At 57.6% G+C, this 20,295-nt stretch overlaps 2 protein-coding genes across 2 annotated transcripts in view; both read left to right on the top strand.

Annotated features, from left to right (window-relative positions):
- BMP8B (bone morphogenetic protein 8b) overlaps positions 1 to 20,295 on the top strand; it is a 32,845-nt gene that overhangs the window by 8,397 nt on the left and 4,153 nt on the right. Inside the window, exons 2-6 of the mRNA XM_070404799.1 lie at positions 8,277 to 8,466; positions 8,860 to 9,008; positions 17,026 to 17,226; positions 17,940 to 18,019; positions 18,568 to 18,678. Of these exons, the coding sequence (XP_070260900.1) occupies positions 8,277 to 8,466; positions 8,860 to 9,008; positions 17,026 to 17,226; positions 17,940 to 18,019; positions 18,568 to 18,678 (731 nt within the window). The remainder of the gene's footprint in view (positions 1 to 8,276; positions 8,467 to 8,859; positions 9,009 to 17,025; positions 17,227 to 17,939; positions 18,020 to 18,567; positions 18,679 to 20,295) is intronic.
- OXCT2 (3-oxoacid CoA-transferase 2) lies at positions 11,163 to 12,990 on the top strand. Its single transcript, XM_070407323.1, is given in 16 exon segments — positions 11,163 to 11,326; positions 11,328 to 11,371; positions 11,374 to 11,484; positions 11,487 to 11,521; positions 11,524 to 11,594; positions 11,596 to 11,645; positions 11,648 to 11,719; positions 11,722 to 11,770; positions 11,772 to 11,827; positions 11,830 to 11,898; positions 11,901 to 11,981; positions 11,984 to 12,142; positions 12,145 to 12,220; positions 12,222 to 12,277; positions 12,280 to 12,400; positions 12,402 to 12,990. Coding segments are annotated over 16 exon segments (1,803 nt in total).

Genomic DNA, 20,295 nt, shown 5'->3' with positions numbered 1-20,295 from the left:
GGCCATTGCTTCTTTACAAAACCCTTTCATGGCCCATGAGGAAAGCTGGGCAGCATCTTTATTCCCAGTTCACAGAGGAGGAGACGAAGCCCAGAGGGGAAGTACATGCCTGGTGGGTGCAAGGTCAGGCCTGTGGGGAGCCGCTATAGGGTTAAGCCTCGGACTGACCTGTTGGCAAAGTCATAAACAAGTCCCAGCTTAGAGGGCACAGTCCTCTTAAGCATAATTAGGCTTGACCTTATGGCGCTCCCTAGATCTTATCTGGGAAGCTAATGGGCTGAGGGAAGTGCAGCAAGTGGCCAAAACAAGTGAAACTCACAAGAACAGTGTAACTTTGGTAATCACTACCTTGTTTACCTCTGACTATAAAAATAAAGGCTCAGCTTGCCTCGGGATCTTTCTCTGTGGCCTCAGCCAGGCACAGGAAGATCCACGGAGACTAAAGAGAGGTAGAGAGTTCTGAATGCTGTCTGCGTGTAGAACATTCTTCACCGACTCCGTCCACACCTTTGGGAACCCCTGGACCGCTGGGGCTGGACCTGCACTCCAAGCTGCTGAAGCTGCCTCACTGGCGAAAGCAGCTTGATCTGCACAGTTAGCAAGGAGGAAATCGAGGCCAGAACATGTTTTCTCAGAACACCGCCTGGGGAAATACCTCTCCAAACTCAAAGCAACTGCAAAAGCTGCAAGTCCACAGGTGTCCTCCTCCCACCCTCCCCGCTGACAAGTTGCTCTCTCTACCCAGTTCCATGCATCAGGAAATTTCACCAACTTTTGATGAAAGCATTTTTGTAACAATGTTCCATCTTCCGGGGCTTGCTGGGAGCAGCCGGGGGGCCATTTCCTGTGCTGGAGCTCCTGCTGGTTTATCAAAACGCAGGACAGAAGTTTAGAATGAGAGTGTTAAAGTGAACAAGGTGCTCTTGACTCAGCAAGGGGAGGAGGCCCCACGGCGTGGTGCCCACGTGGAGCTGGCAGGTGTGCGCTGGTTCCCTCAGTCCCCGATCCAACATGGAAATCAGCCTCAGGCCTGCAGACAGAGGCCCGGTGACCCACCCGTCAGCCCCGCTGTGCCTGGGGACAGATGCACATAGCGGTGCTTTGAGAGGGTCCGTCCGCTGAAGGGTGTGAAGGAACGACACGCCTCCACTCTCCGTGCCACACCCTGTGACAGCCAGCAGCCTGGGCCTGTTCCGTCCCGCGGACCCAGGACTCTTACACGGCCCCGTGATGGGCTCGGTCTGTGTGGTCCCTGAATCTGCGGGAATTGTCACCAAAGTTGTGCGAGTGCGTGTCTGCGAGGACCCTGCCCTCCACGCTCTCGGCCTGTGCGGAGGACCTGGTGCCGCCGGTGTCTCTGAAACAGCCTGGCTCCCCGTGGGCATTTGCTGCGTGTCCAGCTTCCTGTCTGGTGATGGACATTCTATTTCCTCTCCTCCCCGGTCTGGGAATGAAACACTCATCTCCTGCCCAAACATGTGTGTCTGCTGGCCCCACCCAGCACAGCTGTTTGCCCGGCCATCCCTGGACCAGGTTCCCACCACGAGGACAGGACGTGCTCCCCACATCCGCCTCTGCCACCAGCCTGGTGACTTGTGGTCACTGAGCCCAGTAGCCAGAGAGAGACTCTTTAAAAAGACTCTCAGACGTGTCATTAAAATCTCAGTGCTGGGTTTGGGGGAAGATGCTGGGCGGCTCCCGCCCCTGCTTTCCGGAAACACAGATTTTTAGTGTTTGAAAGTGACAGAAGGCTAAAGTGAGACGGCCCTAAATATACTGTCCTGGGCATTTCCGGCAGCTGGGCATGTGGGATTTGTTATGCCCAGATTTCAAGATTCCCAAGAAGCCACCAGTGAGCCATCCAATCCGATGCAAAAGCAAAGAGTCTTTTATTTTAAGCCCGGGCTTAGCTCCTCTACCTTCCTTACTGACGCAGCAGCAGGTGGCAAAGAGAGAGCTGTCTGCTCGAACCAGGGGTTTCATAGAGGGTTGGAGTAGGGGCGGGAGAGGGGGGCTGTGCCCCCCGCCGATTGGCCAGGTGCGAGCTGGTGACCCATTACACAGGATGTGGTCATATCGATGGCGTGCACTTCCCTTGATTACCATTGGTTAGTCCAGAGAAATGGTGGGTGTGGCTAGCAGAGGCTCCTTCCGAGGGGGAAGGAGCCTTCGCTGAGCACATGGTTCCATACAAAATGGAGGTCCCTTAATGGATGGGAAGCCGGCCACTCGGCTCCCATGCAAGGCCTGCCGCCATGGGCGTCACCAGGAGGCAGGCCGCCCACCACCCCGCCTGGCCCTTGGGTCGCCCGCTGCTCGGCCCGAAAGTGACTCGGAGGCCGAGGAGGGCGGCCCAGGTCCTTCTGGGCGTCCGCGGGCCTGCGCCTATCTGGTCAGGCGCTGCCTTGGCCATGGCTGCCCGTGATCCTCCCTGCCGGATGCCTGCGGGGCCACGTGCCCCGCCGGCCCTTTCATTCCCCCCTTTGTCTTGGAACTTCCGGCTCAATCATGAGACGGCCTGCTTTTCCATTCCACCGTGGCTAGAGGTTTATCCTGGACATCTCTTAACAAATGGTCTGGTGGAAGGGAAAGAAACCATTTTAGCTTTAACAACTTCTATTGAAATAGGACTTTTCTTCTTAAAATTCCTCCATGGCTATCAAAAAGCCAAATCAAGATTAATTTATCTACTGTCCTGATGTTTGCATAGACACAACAAGAATGGTAATTGACTACCTTTGCTGGAATCTCATGGTTGAATCTTAATGTGCCCCGTAGGGCCAGGAAGCCATGCCACCCAGCTGCCATCAGGCCCGCCTGCAGTATCTGCTCCACCTGAGCCCACGCTTCAGGCTTTAAGGCCCATCTCAGTAGCCCTCCTACTTGTTGCGGCCCAGAGCGTGTGGGGGTCCCGCAGGAATGCAGAGGCATCCCTACTGCTCCCCTTTTACTCTTACCAACCGCCAGTGAGGGTAGGGCATCGGCCTGACACTCCAGCGCCAGCCATCTTCAGGGCTTCCAAGCAGGATACCAGGCTTTCTTCGTGGCATTCTTACTGGCTTCAAGTCTTTAGAGCTCAGACAGGGCTCTTTAAAACATGATACTCCAGTCAAAGTTTTCCGTTAATAAAACCACTATTAGGAACCGGTCTTATTGAATCTACGCAAAAAAATGTATTGCCATGTTAGCATTGCCAAATTTCGGAGGAATTACATAAGAAGAAAGACATACTGATCTACTCTAAGATTTTCTGACTTTCCTTGTCAATTCCTTTCAATTGTTGGCATTAAACTTTCTTTCTATGCATAATCATACCTTAGACCTTTTATTCTAATCAGGACTTTTCCAGCTTACTACCCCTGACATGGGCATCGTCACAAAGGCCTGCAAGACAGTATTACAGGCTGCCAACTGTTAGCTGTCTCTCAACAGAGACCAAAACCTGATGGGCACTGTTCCTGCCCAGTTGGGCACCTGCCCTCTTGGCAGCCAGACACCCTCTACTCTTGGGGTTCATCCCACACAGTCCCCTTCCAGGACAGCCAACATAAATTCAAACCTGCAAGAGAATTAAAGGTCAATATAACACATCAATACAATGAAGCATATTAGCATCATGGCCGTTTTAGGCAGCCAAATTCTACTAAAGTCTATTCTTGGCCTTTCTATAAATTGTCCTTGTCTTTTGGAGCCATATTCATGAAGATGCAGGTATTATCTAAGTCTATTCAATGTTACCAGCATCGGGCAGGTCGAGCACGCCATAGCAGGTTGCGTTGATCTCGATCGACGCTCCATTTGGTAATGAAGTCTTTCCGGATCATGGATGGGTCCGCTGACCGGACGTGGGTTTGATGGACCCAGGTCGCACGTGCAGGGCTGCCAGGGCCTCGTCTATGGCAGACAGTTAGTCAGGCAGCAGGTCCAGGAGACAGGTGGCCAGAAACATACCCCCGGCAAAGCAGCTTACCAGGCTCAGGACTTTCTGGCAGAAGGCTGAGGCTTCCGGGCTGGCTCCCGGTCGGCGTAGCACACAGATGGGCACCAGACTGCAGATGAGTGTGAGCACCAGCAGGAGCACCAGGGCCCCCAACTTCACCTCCAGGCCCACAGGCAGTGGGGGAGCCGAGGCTACTGCCTCTGGGCGACACACCAGGAGCTCTGGTTCTCCCCAGGGCCCCATGGTGGCCGGCTGCTCCAGTGACTCTCAGACCTCGCGAGGGTTCCACTTCATGGCCCTCACCAGGTTCAGCAACCAGGCCTCTTTCAAGGGAATGCGCTAGGACCAAACCCTTTCAGTACATTAGACCAGCTTCATTCCCGCTTATTTTTATAGATTTCAAGGCCCATTGTTTTCCTTTACAGGCAGGGGGAAAGGCTCATTAAGTCTTTGCCTTGGGGAACTGTGTTCTTCATTCTTAAATGTCCCAATCAGCCTAGAATTCTAAAATTTCAATCTAGCACTGAATATTACACAGTAAATCAAAGTTTCCAGCAGACAAACAGATAGAAATGTTTACTAGTTAGGCAGGTTGATTCCACCTCTGGCAGAGAGCAAGCGCCCTTGGGGAAAGATCCCAGCGGCCGCTCAGGGTGCTTTGCTATCCGTCAGAGCACTCAGCCTTAAGAAGTCAAGTGTGTGCCTTTCTGTTCTTTTTTTTTTAGATTTCTACATGCATATGAATAAACAACCATATTCAAGCGGATATACAAATATTAAATAAATATTTATACTTATACTCTTAGTGAACAAGTTCTTGATCTAAGTTTTATCCAGATAGAAATGGCATTTATTACAAATAAATAAATAAACAAATTTAAAACCAAAACCCGAGAAAACCAAGGCTAGAAGTACCCTCTGACGTTTCAGGGGTACCAAGGGAGAAGTTAGGCCATGTTTAGTTCTTTTCACAATCCACTAGTGACCAGTCCTAGCTTACTGGTCTATCATCTATTTAACATTTCTTTCCTCCCATTACACCAAAGCCATGCTTTCCAGTTAAAACTTTTAGCCTTAATTTTTAGGTGACATGTAAATAATTAACATTCCTCAGATTAATAATACATTCAAATTTAACAACAAGGATACATATTTACAGAAACCAGTTTCTACCTGAAATAATTGTACTTTTACTTTAGAAATTGGATTCAAGCACACTTCCTGAAGTTTCCAGCCAATAAGCCTGGTATAGCTGCTAAATTTTAAAATGGTCACAATTTTCCTGCTGGGGCAAACCCCATAGCTATCCACATGTAAATTTGACTATCAACTTCCTGGTGGTTTTAAAACTTTTACATTCCTAGCTGGGGCGATCTCCATGGGAAGAGGCCGGCTTGCATCCAGAGCCGCAGCCGCCCCCGGCCTCCTGGGTGTCCGGCCGCAGGCTCCGCGGGGACCTTCCCCCGGACCCAACGCCGACGGGGGCCTTCGCTGCTCCCGCCTCCCGTGAGCGACGCGCCGGCCCCGCCCCCCGAGTTCCACAAGCCCGGGGCCAACGCCGGCCAACGCCGCCGCCGCCGCTGCCGCCGCCGCGGCCGCCGCCGCCGCCGCCGCAAGGCTCCGCGAACGAGTCCGTGCCCGGCCCGAGCCCCCAGGGCCGCCCCCCGAAAGGCGCGCCGCCGCTCATGGAGCCGAGCTGCGGGGCTCGGGCTGCCCGGGCTGCCGCCGCCTCTCCCGGCCTCCGGCCTCTTCCAGGCTGCGCCCCTCGGGCTCCGGCTCCGGCTCCGGCTCCGGCCCAGCGCCCGCCGCCGACCAGGCCGGAGGCCGAGCCCCCTATTGCAGAGCAAGCGGCTCCTGCGGCCCCAGGCAGTGATTTCCAGCTCACCCTCCCTGCCTGGGAGGCGCGCGGGCGGGGACTCCTCCCCTGCCTTTACACTCACATACTTTCATCAGACATTCATTCAGAGTTTAAACAATCCATTCAATTCCTAACAACTTCCCAATTCCCGAGGGAGCTCTAAAGCCTCCCCCAATCTCCTTGAACTGATAACATCCGTAAAACAAAAACACAGACAGACAAAGAGGGCCCGAAACAGCCTTCCAATTCCATGGAAGAAACAGACGGCGGCATTACGCTAAACCGTCTCAGATTGGGGTTTCTACAGACCTCCCGACTTCGGGAGCAAAGCTACAGATACAGATGGCGGAAGCTACCCGCCTACAGATCCCCCGACCTCGTCTCAAATCCGCGAGAGAAATACACATCTCTCATGAAAGGAATACACATCTCTCATGAAAGCAATACACATCTCTCATAACCGTGAGGAGAATACACATTCCTCGTGGGGAGCAGAACGTCTTCTAACTCTCCCCCGCCTGTGGTCGTTCACGGGCGCGTCCGCCCTAGACCCCTCAGGCAGATTCCAGAAGTGAGCTCATACAGGACAGAATACACAACATACAGACACTTACCGCGGCCAAGCAGACTCTACGGATTGAGGATCCCTGCATGGTCTTGGGAATCCCGGACGAGCCCCCAAATGTTATGCCCAGATTTCAAGATTCCCAAGAAGCCACCAGTGAGCCATCCAATCCGATGCAAAAGCAAAGAGTCTTTTATTTTAAGCCCGGGCTTAGCTCCTCTACCTTCCTTACTGACGCAGCAGCAGGTGGCAAAGAGAGAGCTGTCTGCTCGAACCAGGGGTTTCATAGAGGGTTGGAGTAGGGGCGGGAGAGGGGGGCTGTGCCCCCCGCCGATTGGCCAGGTGCGAGCTGGTGACCCATTACACAGGATGTGGTCATATCGATGGCGTGCACTTCCCTTGATTACCATTGGTTAGTCCAGAGAAATGGTGGGTGTGGCTAGCAGAGGCTCCTTCCGAGGGGGAAGGAGCCTTCGCTGAGCACATGGTTCCATACAAAATGGAGGTCCCTTAATGGATGGGAAGCCGGCCACTCGGCTCCCATGCAAGGCCTGCCGCCATGGGCGTCACCAGGAGGCAGGCCGCCCACCACCCCGCCTGGCCCTTGGGTCGCCCGCTGCTCGGCCCGAAAGTGACTCGGAGGCCGAGGAGGGCGGCCCAGGTCCTTCTGGGCGTCCGCGGGCCTGCGCCTATCTGGTCAGGCGCTGCCTTGGCCATGGCTGCCCGTGATCCTCCCTGCCGGATGCCTGCGGGGCCACGTGCCCCGCCGGCCCTTTCAGGATTAATTCTGCACAAACGGCCTCTTGCCCGAAGTATTGGACCAGGCCCCGCAACGGAGCCACCTCGGGTCCCCCTCCAGCCCATGCTTCACCCCACCTTCACGCACAGCTCCCACACCACACCCTGCTCCCTGCTGCCCCGGAACCCTGGCCACCCACTGGCCAGAGGCACAGCCATGCTCCTAGGCCGGAACTCCAACTCTCCCCAGTCAGGCCACCGCCAGACTCACAGCCCCTACCCCACCCCTCTGATCTGTAGGTGGCCCTGGCCCACTCAACCTGTGCATTTGATGTCCCCTCTGCCTAGAAAGCCCTCCCTGCCACCTCCCCACCTGCCAAGACTCCGTCATCCCATCCTTTGAGGGCAGTTCAGATGTCACCTCCTATAGGAAGCCCACCCAGATCCCACCACACCATGGGACCTCTGACTCCCCGCACTGACTGGGCCTCCCCAGGAGCTGTCACTCCCACCTTGCTTCTTGTTCCTTTCCATCTCTCCCTCTGGCCTCCCTCCTCCTTCACCTGCTCCGAGAGGACCCTGCCACCCTTTCGCCCTTCACTGTTTTATGGCTGTTGTCTCCCTGTCTGTGCTGTCATCTCTCAGCTCCAGGCCTTTGCTCACACTGGTCCCTTCCTCGGCAGCATTCTTGTCCCGTGACCTCGTGGTAAATTCACTGTCACCCCTCAAGGCCCAGCTCCAGTGTCAGCTGTGAGCGCTCACCGTCCCACGTCCCATCCACACACCTGGTGGGCTCTGAAGTGCACTCAGTCATGGCCCTGCCACCACTCGGCCTCTTCTCCCTGGGTGTGACGTCCATCTCTCAGAGGAGGGACCTGTCCTCTCTGCCTCATCTGTGGGCCCAGAGACAGAGGGGGCGGGGCCGGACCTGCTGGGTCGGAGGCTTGGGGGCAGAAATGGAAGCTGCCCTTGTTGGCCCCACTGTGCGTCAGGTGCTGTGCTGGGCACCTCACTACCCGGCTCCTCTCAGCACTGGGGGCAGAGCCTGTGGGCAAGCCCGTTCCCCAGGGAGGAAATGCCTCTCCCAGGCTGTCCCGGCCCCTGGTTCCCACGGGCCCTGCCACCCTGGAGCCCGAGCGCAGAGCCAGGAGCGAACAGCCCGCTTTGTCTTGCAGTGGAGCTCGACCGCTCCCTGGGCCACCAGGAGCCCCCCTGGAAGGAGTTCCGCTTTGACCTGACCCAGATCCCGGCGGGGGAGGCGGTCACAGCTGCCGAGTTCCGGATTTACAAGCTGCCCAGCACCCACCTGCTCAACAGGACCCTCCACGTCAGCATGTTCGAGGTGGTCAGAGAGCGGGCCAACAGGTGCCTGCCCACACGCCGCCTCCCGGTCAAACTCTGTGGGTGTGTCGGCCCAGCCCTGGGGGGACGGAAGGGGGCTTCCTGGGAGCACACCCTCCAAGAGGAAGATGTCTCTGGCACCCATCGGGTGCCGAGGCCCTGGCACCCTGGCTTCAATCCCCCCCTGCTGTCCTGGCTGTGGGACCTTGGACGGGTCACCGAGCTCCCAAGCCTCAGTTTCCCCATCTGTCCACGGGGGCGGCAGCACCTTTCTACAGCAGATGCGGTGAGATGAGGCAGTGAGGCGCCCAGCTCAGGGCCAGGAGGGCCGACGCCCCAGCAGTGGTCCCCAGGTGGGCACAGGAAACACGAAGGCAGCTGTGCCGGCTTCGGTTAATTGTTCTTTCGTATCCACAGGGAGTCTGACTTGTTCTTTTTGGATCTTCAGACGCTCCGAGCTGAGGACGAGGGCTGGCTGGTGCTGGACGTGACAGCAGCCAGTGACCACGGGTTGTTGAACCGTAGCAGGGACCTGGGACTCCGCCTCTACGTGGAAACAGAGGACGGTAAGGCCGGGGTCAGGCAGCGAACCTCCTCCCGGGCTCTGATCAGGGGTCCGGTTGCACCCCAGCTCTGCAGCTTTCTGACTGGGACCTTGGCAGGTTACTTACCCTCCAAGCCTTCGTTCTCTCGCCTGTGGCAGGAGGATTCAGGCCTTCATCCGTCCACCAGGTGTTTAGGGGCGGAGCCTCCTGTATCCCAGGCAGTGGGCATAGAAAGCCGAAGGTGGCCCCGGATCCTGTGTGACTAAATCAGGGGCCACAGGGCTGGAGCAGGGGTCAGGGAGAGGTCGGAGGGAGAAGAGCTGGGAGGCAGGCAGCGGCAGGAGTCAGGGTGAGCCAGCGGAAGGGGTGGAGCTTTTAGGGAGCTTCTTGAATTGCACAGCAGTGGAGGGCGGCAGGGTCTGAGTTAGCTTTTCATAGAAGAGCCCTCACGGAGGTGTGGCGTCACTCCCATCCCTAGTGTGGGCAGCCCTCGGTGACTGGCTCCCCCGGACAGTGTGCAGGGGGAGGGGAGGGAACTGGACGGTGGGAAAGCTGACCAGCACCACCTCAGCCAGGCGACCAAGGTTCCCATGGACACTCACTGGGCTCTGTGTACCCTGGAGGGGGGTGGGAGGCTCTTCTCCTCGGGGGTCTTCTCCCCAAACCCACGGCCCCGTGTCGCCATGAGAAAAACATCAGACAAACCCAATTGAAGGGCAGCCTGCAGAATGCCCGACCGGCAAGGCCATCAACAACGGGGCCGCCTGAGAACTGCACAGCCCAGAGGGCCCGAGGCGTCATGACTCCGTGCCCTTGGGGTCCTGGGTGGGGTCCTGGAGAGGAAAGGGACCTGGGAAACGAATGAAATCGGAATAAATCGTGCTGTTGAGTTAAGAAGGTATCAATACCGGCCCATTCGTTGTGACAAATGCACCATCGTAATTGAGATTTAACATTTCCCGGGGGACACTGCGTTGGGTATAGGGGAATTCTCTGTACAAGTACCTCTGCAAGTTTTTGTACATCTCAACTGTTGTAAGTAAAAGCTTTATTTATCATATGCATAAGCAAACACCCTGACTGCAGCGAGATGTGTAAGCTGTGGGGGCAAGAGTGAAGGGAAGCCAGAGAGGCCCCGGCAGCCAGTGTCCAGGTGAGGGCTCGGGGGCTGGTAGCAGCAGAAATGGAGACAAGTGGGGAGAGGGATCGGGAATAAAGTGGACGGAGCCATTGGATTTGTTTTTAAATTACTGTTTACAGTCCATATGGTTTTCTATTAATTTCAGGCGGACAGCATAGTGGTTAGACAATCATATACTTTACAGTCTTCCCCAGATATTTCCAGTACCCACCTGACACCATACATGGTTATTACAATAGTATTGACTATATTCCCTATGCTGTACTTTACATCCCGGGACTGTTTTGTAATTACCAATTTGAATTTTCGTTATTACTGATTTTAGAGAGAGGGAGAGATAGAAACATCAGTGTGTTGTTTCATTATTTATGCATTAAGTGGTTGCCTCTTGTATGTGCCCTGACCGATGGGAGGGAAACCTTGGCCTGTGGGGACAATGCTTTAACCAGTGGAGCCACCCAGTCAGGGCCTGGAACTACCAATCTGCACTTCTTAATCCCTCCCCTTTCCATCCAGCCCCCGCCCGCCCCCCCATTCCCCTCCCCTCTGGCAACCATCAGTCCGTTCTCTGTGTGCCAGTGGGTTTTTAAAATGTATACTTTTTCCTTCCCTGAGTTGGGGAAAGTAGAAGAGGGACAGGTTTGAAGTGGGGAATGGCTCACTGGTAGCCCTGGCTGAGGTCCATAAAAATGTCATTCCAGGACAGGTGCGCTGGGGACACAGGTTTGGGAACCAGTGAAACAGAAAAGTGGGTTTAGAATTAGAGCCTTGAAATTGGGCAGGCACCTGGGGAAGAAGCTCAGCGATGGAGCCAGAAAGGGATTTGCCACTGAGTCTTTCCCTGAGGGGCCCCCCCTGGGGACCTTCATGAGCCCTGGAGCCAGTCCCAGGCCCTGTGGCTGTCCACCTTTCCGGGGTCGGGAGGCGTGGCGCCTTGGGTCAGAGAGGGAGGCTGGGCGGAGTGGAGGCACCAGCAGGCTGGCGCGTGCCCAGCCCGGAGCCCTCCCTGCTCTGATGTGTGGCCTGGGGCACACATGGCCAGCCGCTGCCTGTCCCTGGCAGGGCCCATTCCTGGCAGGCTCCTGGCCGTGTTGCTCAGGGGCTGTGTCCCCACCGGCTGCTCAGGGTCCTCACGGGCCAAGGGCTGCCTGTGCGGCTTCACCGTCAGCGCTTGTGCCTGCGCCAAGTTCTACAGGGATCGTGGAGGCCGTGAAGGACATCTCTCATGGGGTGAAAATCATGGTTGGGGCTTTGGGCTCTGTGGGATTCCGGAGAATGTTAGGGGCATCGCTCAGACCCCAGTGGAGCATTTGACTATGATCAGCAGCAACGTGGGCGTGGACCACTGCGGGCTGGGCCTTTACTGGCGGCCAAGCAGATGACCCTCATTGCAAGGTCTGCCTCTACGTGGGCCAGAACACGCTCTATGAGCACCACTTCTTGGCGGGTGAGCTGGAGCTGGAGGTGACCCCAGGGCCCTTTGGCTGAGCGCATCCATGCAGGCGGGGCTGGGGTGCCGCCTTCTACACGCCCAGGGCCAGCGGGACTCTGGTTCAGAAAGGAGGCGCCCCCATCAGGTACGATCACGGCGGCCAGTGGTCATCATGAGTCAGCCCAGAGAGGGGAGGACTTTCACGGGCAGCACTGTCTTTTGGAGCGGCCATCACCAAGGATGTTGCTTTGGTGCAAGGGTGGAAGGCACTGAGTGGCAAAACGCTATCTCCGATGGGAGCACCAGGAAGTTCAACCTGCCCATGTGCAGAGCTGCCGAACCTCCGTGGTGGAGGTTGAAGAAATGGTGGGGGTGGGGTCGTTTGCCCCAGAAGACATTCATATCGATCACATGGTACAGGGGGAAAGTCTGAGATGAGAGTTGAGTGGTTAACAATCCGGAAAGAGAAAGATGGAAAAGCTAGGTCTTCGGATGATGTAACAGCTCAAATCATCAAACGGGAAGATCTTGAATTTGAGGATGGCACGTATGCCAACATGGGCATAGGAACCCCTCTTCTGGCCGCAACTACATTCGTCCCAATGTAACTGTCCACCTTCACAGTGAAGATGGAGTCCCAGGCGTGGGTCCATGTCCATTAGGAGGAGGTGGGTGCAGATCTCATCAGTGCTGGCAAGCAAACCGCCATCATTCTCCCAGGGGCTGTTTGCTCTCCAGCGATGACTCATTTGCTATGATCTGAGGCGGACACATCCACCTAACCGAGCTAGGAGCCATGCAGGTTTCCAAATATGGTGACCTGGCTATCTGGATGACCCCGGAAAGAAGGTGAGGGGAATGGGGGTGCAGTGGACTTGGTGTCCAGGATCAAGACCAGAGTAGTGCTCACCATGGAGCACTGCACCCAGGCCAACGAACCCCAAATCTTGGAGAAGTTCTCGATACCCCTGACTGGGAAGCGGTGTGTGGACGCAGTCGTCATGGAAAAGGCCGTGTGACGTGCACAAGAGGAAGGACTGACGCTGGCTGAGCTCTGGGAAGGCCTAACCCGGAGGACATCAGAGAGCGCGGGGAGCGCCTTTGCTGGCTCACCCACGGCCAGGCCCCGGCAGCAGCTGACAGCCCACCTGGGAGGAGCCCTTGCTCACAGAGGCTTGTCTTTCATTTTAACCTCAGGGTCTCATCCAGAGGAGTCCAGGATCACATTGGTCCATTTCACAAGCAGCCTGACCCGTTTTCTCCCGGCACCTCAGGGTTTCTACCACCAGAAAGACTGTTCTCTCAAGAGGGAAGTGACTTTAAACAAAACAAAAGGAAAACAGACGTTTATCTGTGTGCTCTGTGGGCCTCAGAAAGCGCTGCTGCAGGCGTCCAGGACCCAGATGCCTCTTCACTGTGATTTTACATGAAAGCTATGCAGCTGGAGGTGACCCCACAGGAAGGTTTCTTCCCTCATGAATGTAGGGAAAATGATGAGGGACGAAGAACCACCCAGAGGATAGCAAAGGCACCATTTTACTAGTCCTGTGAAAAATATACAAGTATAAATGTCAGCCCTGCTGGTGTGGCTCCGTTGGTTGGAGCGTCTTCCCATGCACGGAAGGTCGTGGGTTTGATTCCTGGACAGGGCACATACCCAGGTCCAGGCACGTGTGGGAAGCAAGTGATTGAGGTTTCTCTCTCTCTGTCTCTCTGCCTCCCTCCCTTCCTCTCTCTAATATCAATAAAAACACATCCTCAGGTGAGGATAATAATAATAATAAATTTAAAACAAAAAACCCATAAATGTCAGGTCATGGTGGGAAGACATGCTGCCTAAATGAAAGCTTTTCTCCTTTGGCCCTTCTGACTTTTCTGCTGCGGCCTTTCATTTTGTGGCTGGATTTTGTTTCCTGTAGCCTCACCTCCTCTTCCCCACACGCCTCCTCCGCGTGGCTCAGTGCGTCCCCAGAAGGAAAGGAGGACCACGCGGTGGGACGTGACCTGGTCGTGGGAGGACTGCAGGGGAGAGGCTGTTGGTGCCACCAGGGTTTCCTCCATACATAGTCCCCCTGTGTGTTGCCAAGGGCTGTGGCTCACGCTGGGAGGAGTTCTAGAAACCTGACCGATGGACTCAGACGGGTTTTCTCACCGTGACTCAGTGCTCCTGTGTCCTCCTGAACTGACGCTCTGTCCTCCCTCTCTGTCGTGGAGCCTGACCCGGCCTCTTGTTAATATTCTCTTGTCATCCAAGAGGGGCCTGAGGGATTCCATCCTGAATCCTTAGTCTCAAAGACTTAGAAAAAACTGAGTTCGTATGTGTGTGTTTGGGGTGGGGGTGGGCCGAGGGGGGTGTTAACGCCCCTCCCCCCGCACCCCCCCCCCCCCCCCGCACCTCCCGCACCGCCCCCCCCCCCCCCCCCCCGCGACTTGGAGCTTGCACTTCCTAAGCATGGCTCTAGGGGGCGCACAACCAACATGAGCCCCTGGGTAAGAGCAGGAAGTTCCAGCTGGTCAAGGAAGGCCTTTCAGGGAGGCCTTGCAGGGACCTCATCCCCAGGAAGGGACAGGTCCTGGGATGGAGCGGTGGGAGGCAGTGCTCACCGAGGGCACAGCCTGGGCCTGTGGGGGGAAGAGGCCAGGGGCATGACCAGATGGGGGTGGGTGGGATGGAGTAGACACCTCTGGGGGCTCCTGGGCAGATGTGCCCTGGGAGCTGGAACATCCCAGCGGAGTGTGGGACAGGCAGAGGCTCCCAGGGGCCGACAAGTTACAGGGCTGCTAAGCAGTAGAAAGGAGGAAAAGGACTGAGCTTCCCATCCTCACGCGATGAAGTCGCCTAAGGGACAAAAGCAGACCAGGTCCACAGCCAGGATGCCCTCCAGGGTTTCGACCAGGCATCCGAGTGACCTTCAACGTGGCACCGGGGTCACATCCATGAGTTCAGGCTGAGGTGGAGCAGGGGCTGAAGGGGCACCCAGAGCAGAAGGAAGCCTGGGGAAGGCTTGGCCTGGCACAGCTGGGGAGGCGCATGAACTAGGACAGGATCGGGCAGGGGAGCTGCCAAGGCATCTGGGCTCTGATGGGGCGACTCGGAAATGGGTGAGGCTAGAGGTCCCATGGGCCTACCTGGCTCAGAGGAGCAGCGTCTTCCATCCTGCGTGGCCCACAGCTCCAGGCACGGCCTCGCGTACCCCATCTACTGCAAAGGGGACGGCATGCCTGCCAGCGCCTCACAGGTCAGGTCTAGAGGCGGTACCTGGGCCCCAGAGGCTCTCTTAAGCTCCCATCTCCGCCTTTCTGGAAAGGGGCCTATCAGCGCCGGCAGCTGAGGGGCCCCCAAGAAGACAGCCAGGAGAAGGCAGGGAGCCCTGCTCAAGATGATGGGAGGGGAGCTCTGGGCTCTGGAAGGAGGGCCGGGGGGTCCATGCCCAGGCCTCCCAGGTTAGGCCGTCCGAAAGATGGGTCAGTCCCCTAGTCCGGCCCCCCTGCCCCCAGACCTGCCTCTGCAGGGTGTGCTGGGGGTGGGTGGGACTGTCCTGGCTGGTTGCAGCTTGCTTGGGGCCTTGAACAGGTGCTGCTCACTGGGCCTTGGTGTCTGCTTCTGTGAAATGGAACCTAGGATCAGCTGCTTCAGGATCCTCAGGCTCCCCACAGGCTGCCTTGGTGACGTGCTGCCTCAGTGGTGCTGCTAGTTGATCTGCTATGTCCTTCTCTCTGCACCCAGGACACCCCAATAAGATCCCCGAACAGACAGTTGCATAAAGAAAAAAACACAGTGAGCATAGCCCCTGGGCATGTCCTTCAGGCCACAATGGGCAGGGCTGTCCAGAGAACAGGGACAGGGCAGCGGCACACACAGGCTGGGGCTGCTGGGCCCAAGGCGTCCCCCTGCATCAGCCAGGCTGTGGAGCTCCACTCAGTGGCACCTGATGACAGGCACCCATCTGCTCGTGGCTCCGTGGCCGCCTTGTCCTGGCCTCACTGGCCCGTCCCCTCTGCTCGCAGAGCTTCCGTGGGTCTTGTGGCCTGTGTCCTCGTGGTTCCCCTGCGTCCTCCTGACTGCGACTCGCCATGACCCAAACTCTCCCAAATGGCTTCTGTCTGGGCTCCTTCCAGCAACAGCGCCTGCAGCTTCAACCTCCTGTCCTAGCAGGTTCAGTCCTGCGTGGAGCCTCTGATGGGCCCAGAGCATTGTTTTGTGGCAGGTGATGTCATAGGTCAAAGGTTGGTCTGAGGGTTCATTAGGTGTCAATTCACCGAGGCCCATGGACACAGGTCTAAAGCCCAGCTGTTTAAGAGCTGACCTTTGAGCAGGCGTGTGGGTGGGGCAGGCAATGTCCTTGGCCTGTGGTGCCTAATGGGGGTCATGTTAGACCTGCTCATGGCACACGTATATATGCCTACGTATGTGTGCGTCTGCACACTGTACATGATGATGCATGCCTGTGTGTTTATGTGCAGACATGGGTGTGCATGTGTGTCTGTCCGTGTTGCAACATTGAGGGGAATGCACTCGAAAGTGTAATGGTGGTCACTGTGAGAAACAAAAATGAGTTTGTAATCACGCTCCTGCTAACATTCCACAGGAAAAGAAAGTGAAGAGGTTCTATCTCATCCTCTTCTTTCTAATGAAAGCCAGGAAGCAGCCTAAACGTCTAGCGATAAGCTAATCTCTCAGTGAATTGTGGTGGATGAGGGACATTTTTTCTCTAAGGTCTCCCTACAGTTGTCGCATTGCTGCGACAGTGAAAGCATCGCGAGGTCACGTGGGAATAGGAAGAGGCCAGGAGGAGGTGCCTTGGGAGAGTGGACGTTGCAGGGCGAATGAGCGTTTCCACAGCGGCCTCAGTCTTTAAGGCTGTGGGTAAATTCATGTTTACAGACCTCGCTATTCCGAGGGCGGAGCCCCAGTCATGCCCTGCCCACAGCCCTCCTTTCTTTTTTAGCCACTAACCGGGCCTGTGGATAGGAACTTGGGCTCTGGAATGAGACCGACCTGGGTGAACCCGGGCCCTGGGACTGTGGTCCAGTGTGTCCGCCCACTGCGCCTGTGTCTGTCTGTGGCGTCGGGAACAGTGAGGCCTGCTCTCGGGCAGGTGAGCACTGCCACGCCCTGGAGCTGCGCCAATCAGCTGGGTGTCGTCCGTCCCACAGGAACATCCCAGGAGGATTCGGGAAGGGAGACTCAGGCCTGGGAGTCCTCAGACCGAGGTGGGGGCCGCCGTGTGGCTCTGTGACATCACCAATGCTGGCCCTGGGTTCGAGAGGCCCTCCTCCCACGGTCTCCTTCAGACCCGCTGCCCGGGGCTGGGGCTGGACTTGAACTCCGGTCTTCAGATGAGGGAAGCAGGCACGGTGGCCGCCTCAGGCTCCTGGGCCCGCCCAGGCCCTGGCAGAGCTGCTGCTGTGCCCACGTGCAGAGCCGCCGCCCTCACTGACCGCCTCTCTCCTCTCTGTCTCAGGGCACAGCGTGGATCCTGGCCTGGCCGGTCTGCTGGGGCGACGGGCACCGCGCTCCAAACAGCCCTTCATGGTCACGTTTTTCAGGGCGAGCCCCAGCCCCAGCCCCATCCGGGCCCCTCGGGCAGTGAGGCCCCTGAGGAGGCGGCTGCTGAAGAAGACCAACGAGCTGCCGCAGCCCAACAAGCTCCCGGGGATCTTTGGTGAGGCCCGGGCGGCCGGGGCCCGAGGCTGTAGGCCGAGGACCAGTGGTGGTGGCAGAACCTTCTGGCCCTCACAAGGGGTCAAGCCAGTGGTCACCCTCCAGGCACCCTCCCTTGCACCGCGCTCCCTGTGGACTGGCCATGCACTGTCTCTCAGGCCTCCCCCGGCTCCCCAGGCCCTCCCTGTCGCCTCCGTCAGAAGCAGGTGCCCTTCCTCCGGGCAGCACCGCCCCTGTGCCCGTGGCTCTCCCTCAGGCACCTTTGGGATGCACAATTGTTTAGGAAAAGGTCTCCCCCAGGCGAGACCCTCAGAATCTGGGACGGGCCTCAGCATGAGCCATGTGACCTGTGCAGGGGTGTGGCAGGACGGGTGGGGTGAGGGCAGGTGTCTCAGGAGGGAAGGAGGAGCTGCCACCACCTGGTGGCAGAAAGGTCCCCTGGGCTGTTTATGGAGCATCAGGAGGCCCACAGGCTGAGCGGGAGGCTGGGTGGAGTGTGGCTTCCTCTGGAGCCACTGGGAGCCATCGAAGGCTCTTGAGCTGGCCCAACACCAGCAGAGCAGCAGGGATGGGCTCTGTGGGACCCAATGGCTTGGTTTCCCATCGTTCACTTATCCCACAAACGTGCCCGTGAGGGTGCCCCCGCCCTGGGAGCCCCCGTGGCCGCGGCACAGAGCAGGGCCCAGGAAAGACCTCACATGTCTGTCCCTGCAGATGGCGCCCACGGCTCCCACGGTCGGCAGGTGTGCCGTCGGCACGAGCTCTACGTCAGCTTCCAGGACCTCGGCTGGCTGGTAATGTCTCCTCTCCCTTCTCTCCTACATGACGACCCCCCAAAGGTCAGGTGTCTCCCCAGGAGGGGGTAGACTTGGGGGATTTTTTTTCCTCATATTATTTTTTTCAGAGTTTTCCAAGTTTTCTAAAAGGAGAATGTGTTACTTTTATGGTGAAAAGGTGGTTTTTGGTAAAAACTGTGAAAATGGAGACAGTCTGCATCCTGAGCCATAAAATGTCAGCGCTACAAAGGGAGCCTGAGGCCGGGGTGGCCGCGCCTCTGAGCCTTTGCAGTGACAGCAGCTGCGGGAGGTGTGGGGGCGGGGCAGCGGGAGGACCACCCCGAGGACCACAGGGCTTGTTCCCAGTCCTGTCTGCTGAGGGTCTTGGGGTGGACGCCAGGCTTCGAGGGGGGGCTGCTCAGGAGGGGCCGAGGGTGAGTGACAGGTCCCTGAGGCTGAGGGAGGGAGGGAGATGGGCAGCCCTGAATCCTCCTGTGACAGGTGCTAGTGGGAGGGGCGTGGGAGGGGCCACATGGTGGGACTCACCTTCTCCATTCCCCACCCAGGATTGGGTCATCGCCCCCCAAGGCTACTCAGCCTATTACTGTGAGGGGGAGTGCTCCTTCCCGCTGGACTCCTGCATGAACGCCACCAACCACGCCATCGTGCAGTCCCTGGTCAGTACCAGCCTGTGCTGCCCGGGCCTGGGAGGGTGCGCTGAGGAGAGGGGCTGGGGCAGCCTGGAGGGGGAAGGGGGCACCTGCTCCGTCTCGGAGGTTCTCACTTGGAACCTTGGCTGGGTGCACGTGTCGTTAAACTCCCACACCTGTGCAGGTGCAGGTCCCTGTGTGGCCAGCTGCGTATGCAGACTCGCTGCTGGTACACGCACACATGCACACACACACACATGCACACACACAGAACAGAACAGACGTCCATCCCACCTGGGCACCTGGGCACTCTGAACACGTGTGCCTGTGTGCACGGGGTTGTTTCAACCTCAAGTGACACGTGCACACGAGGTGAGAGACAGGCGTGAGTGCTCACCACCCTCACGGGGAGTCGGGAGAGTCACCCATAGTCCTTGTGCACAGGGCTCTCCTCTCAGAAAGGCCAGGTGCCTGAGGCCCGGCTTCTCTCCCAGGTCCCAGGTGGGAAAGGCCCTCCCCGCTCCCCCACTGAGAGCCCATGGCCGGCACACCGGGCGGTGTTGCCTGGTTCCTGTCACGTGGGCCTTTGAATGCCAAGCCCAGACACCTCATGTGGAAGCTGGGAAGTTGGGAGCAGTGGCCCCCTGTCCAGTCTGGCTGACATCCCCGCAGAGGCCTGGGCTCCCCAGTGGCTGCAGAGAGGCTCTGGGCCCCAAGCCAGCCCAGTGCCCGGCTGACAGTCCTCCTGGCAGGCTGGCTCAGAGCTGGGGCTCCCAGGACACGGGGGGCATGGGGGAACAGGCACCAGACTGCCGGACAGGCCCCCATCGGAAAGCTTCTCCCAGTTCTGCAGCCCCCGTTGGGCTGGGCGGTCCTGGGCCCTCGGGGCGGTCCTGGGCCCTCGGAGCGGCCCCAACACCCACGGATGGAAGCCCGTGTCCTTCCTCTCCTGCCCCAGAGCTCGGGGCCGCCGGTGTGGGGCCCTGACCAGGCGTCCAGTGCTAACTCAGCTCATCCTGCCAAGTCGCAGGGTAAATATTTGTGTGGAGGCCGAAATAGCTCCTCAGTCAGCCTCTTTCTTGGCGGATAGAGGGAGCGGGCTCACCGCACCTGGTCCGCGTCCTGCCCCCGCGCCCATGGCCTGTGTGCGCTGTTCCTTCATCGCCCAGAGTCAGACTCACCTGAGACGCTGTGAGGAGGGTGAAAAGCGCTTTGAGAAATGACGGTGTTGAACCCCCAGGGGTGAACCTAGAATCCGAGGCTTATCCAGTTGCTCGATGAACCTCTTGGGATCAGCCAGGAGGGGGAGGCAGGAAGGAAGTGGACACAAGGAAGTGGACAAGGCATGACCAGGGTCATTGCAGAAGCCCAGAGAAGCCCGGTCAGTGTGGCTCAGATGTTGAGCTCAACCCATGAACCAGGAGGTCACAGTTTGATTCTTGGTCAGGGCACATGCCTCGGTTGAGGGATTGATCCCCAGTAGGGGGCGTGCTGGAGGCAGCTGATCAATGATTCTCATCATTGATGTTTCTATCTCTCTCTCCCTCTCCCTTCCTCTTTGAAATCAATAAAAACATTTTTTTTTTTTTTAAAGAAGCCAAGAAGAGGGAAGAGTGGAGGGGGGCTCTGGCGGGGTGGGGGGGG

Source organism: Myotis yumanensis, unplaced genomic scaffold, assembly GCF_028538775.1.
Source record: "Myotis yumanensis isolate MYYU_CA2020_CCGP unplaced genomic scaffold, mMyoYum1.0.hap1 SCAF_2, whole genome shotgun sequence".
In the NCBI taxonomy this organism is placed as follows: domain Eukaryota; kingdom Metazoa; phylum Chordata; class Mammalia; order Chiroptera; family Vespertilionidae; genus Myotis; species Myotis yumanensis.
Note: the sequence above shows the minus strand (reverse complement) of the source record. Positions and strands in the feature narration are given on the sequence as shown.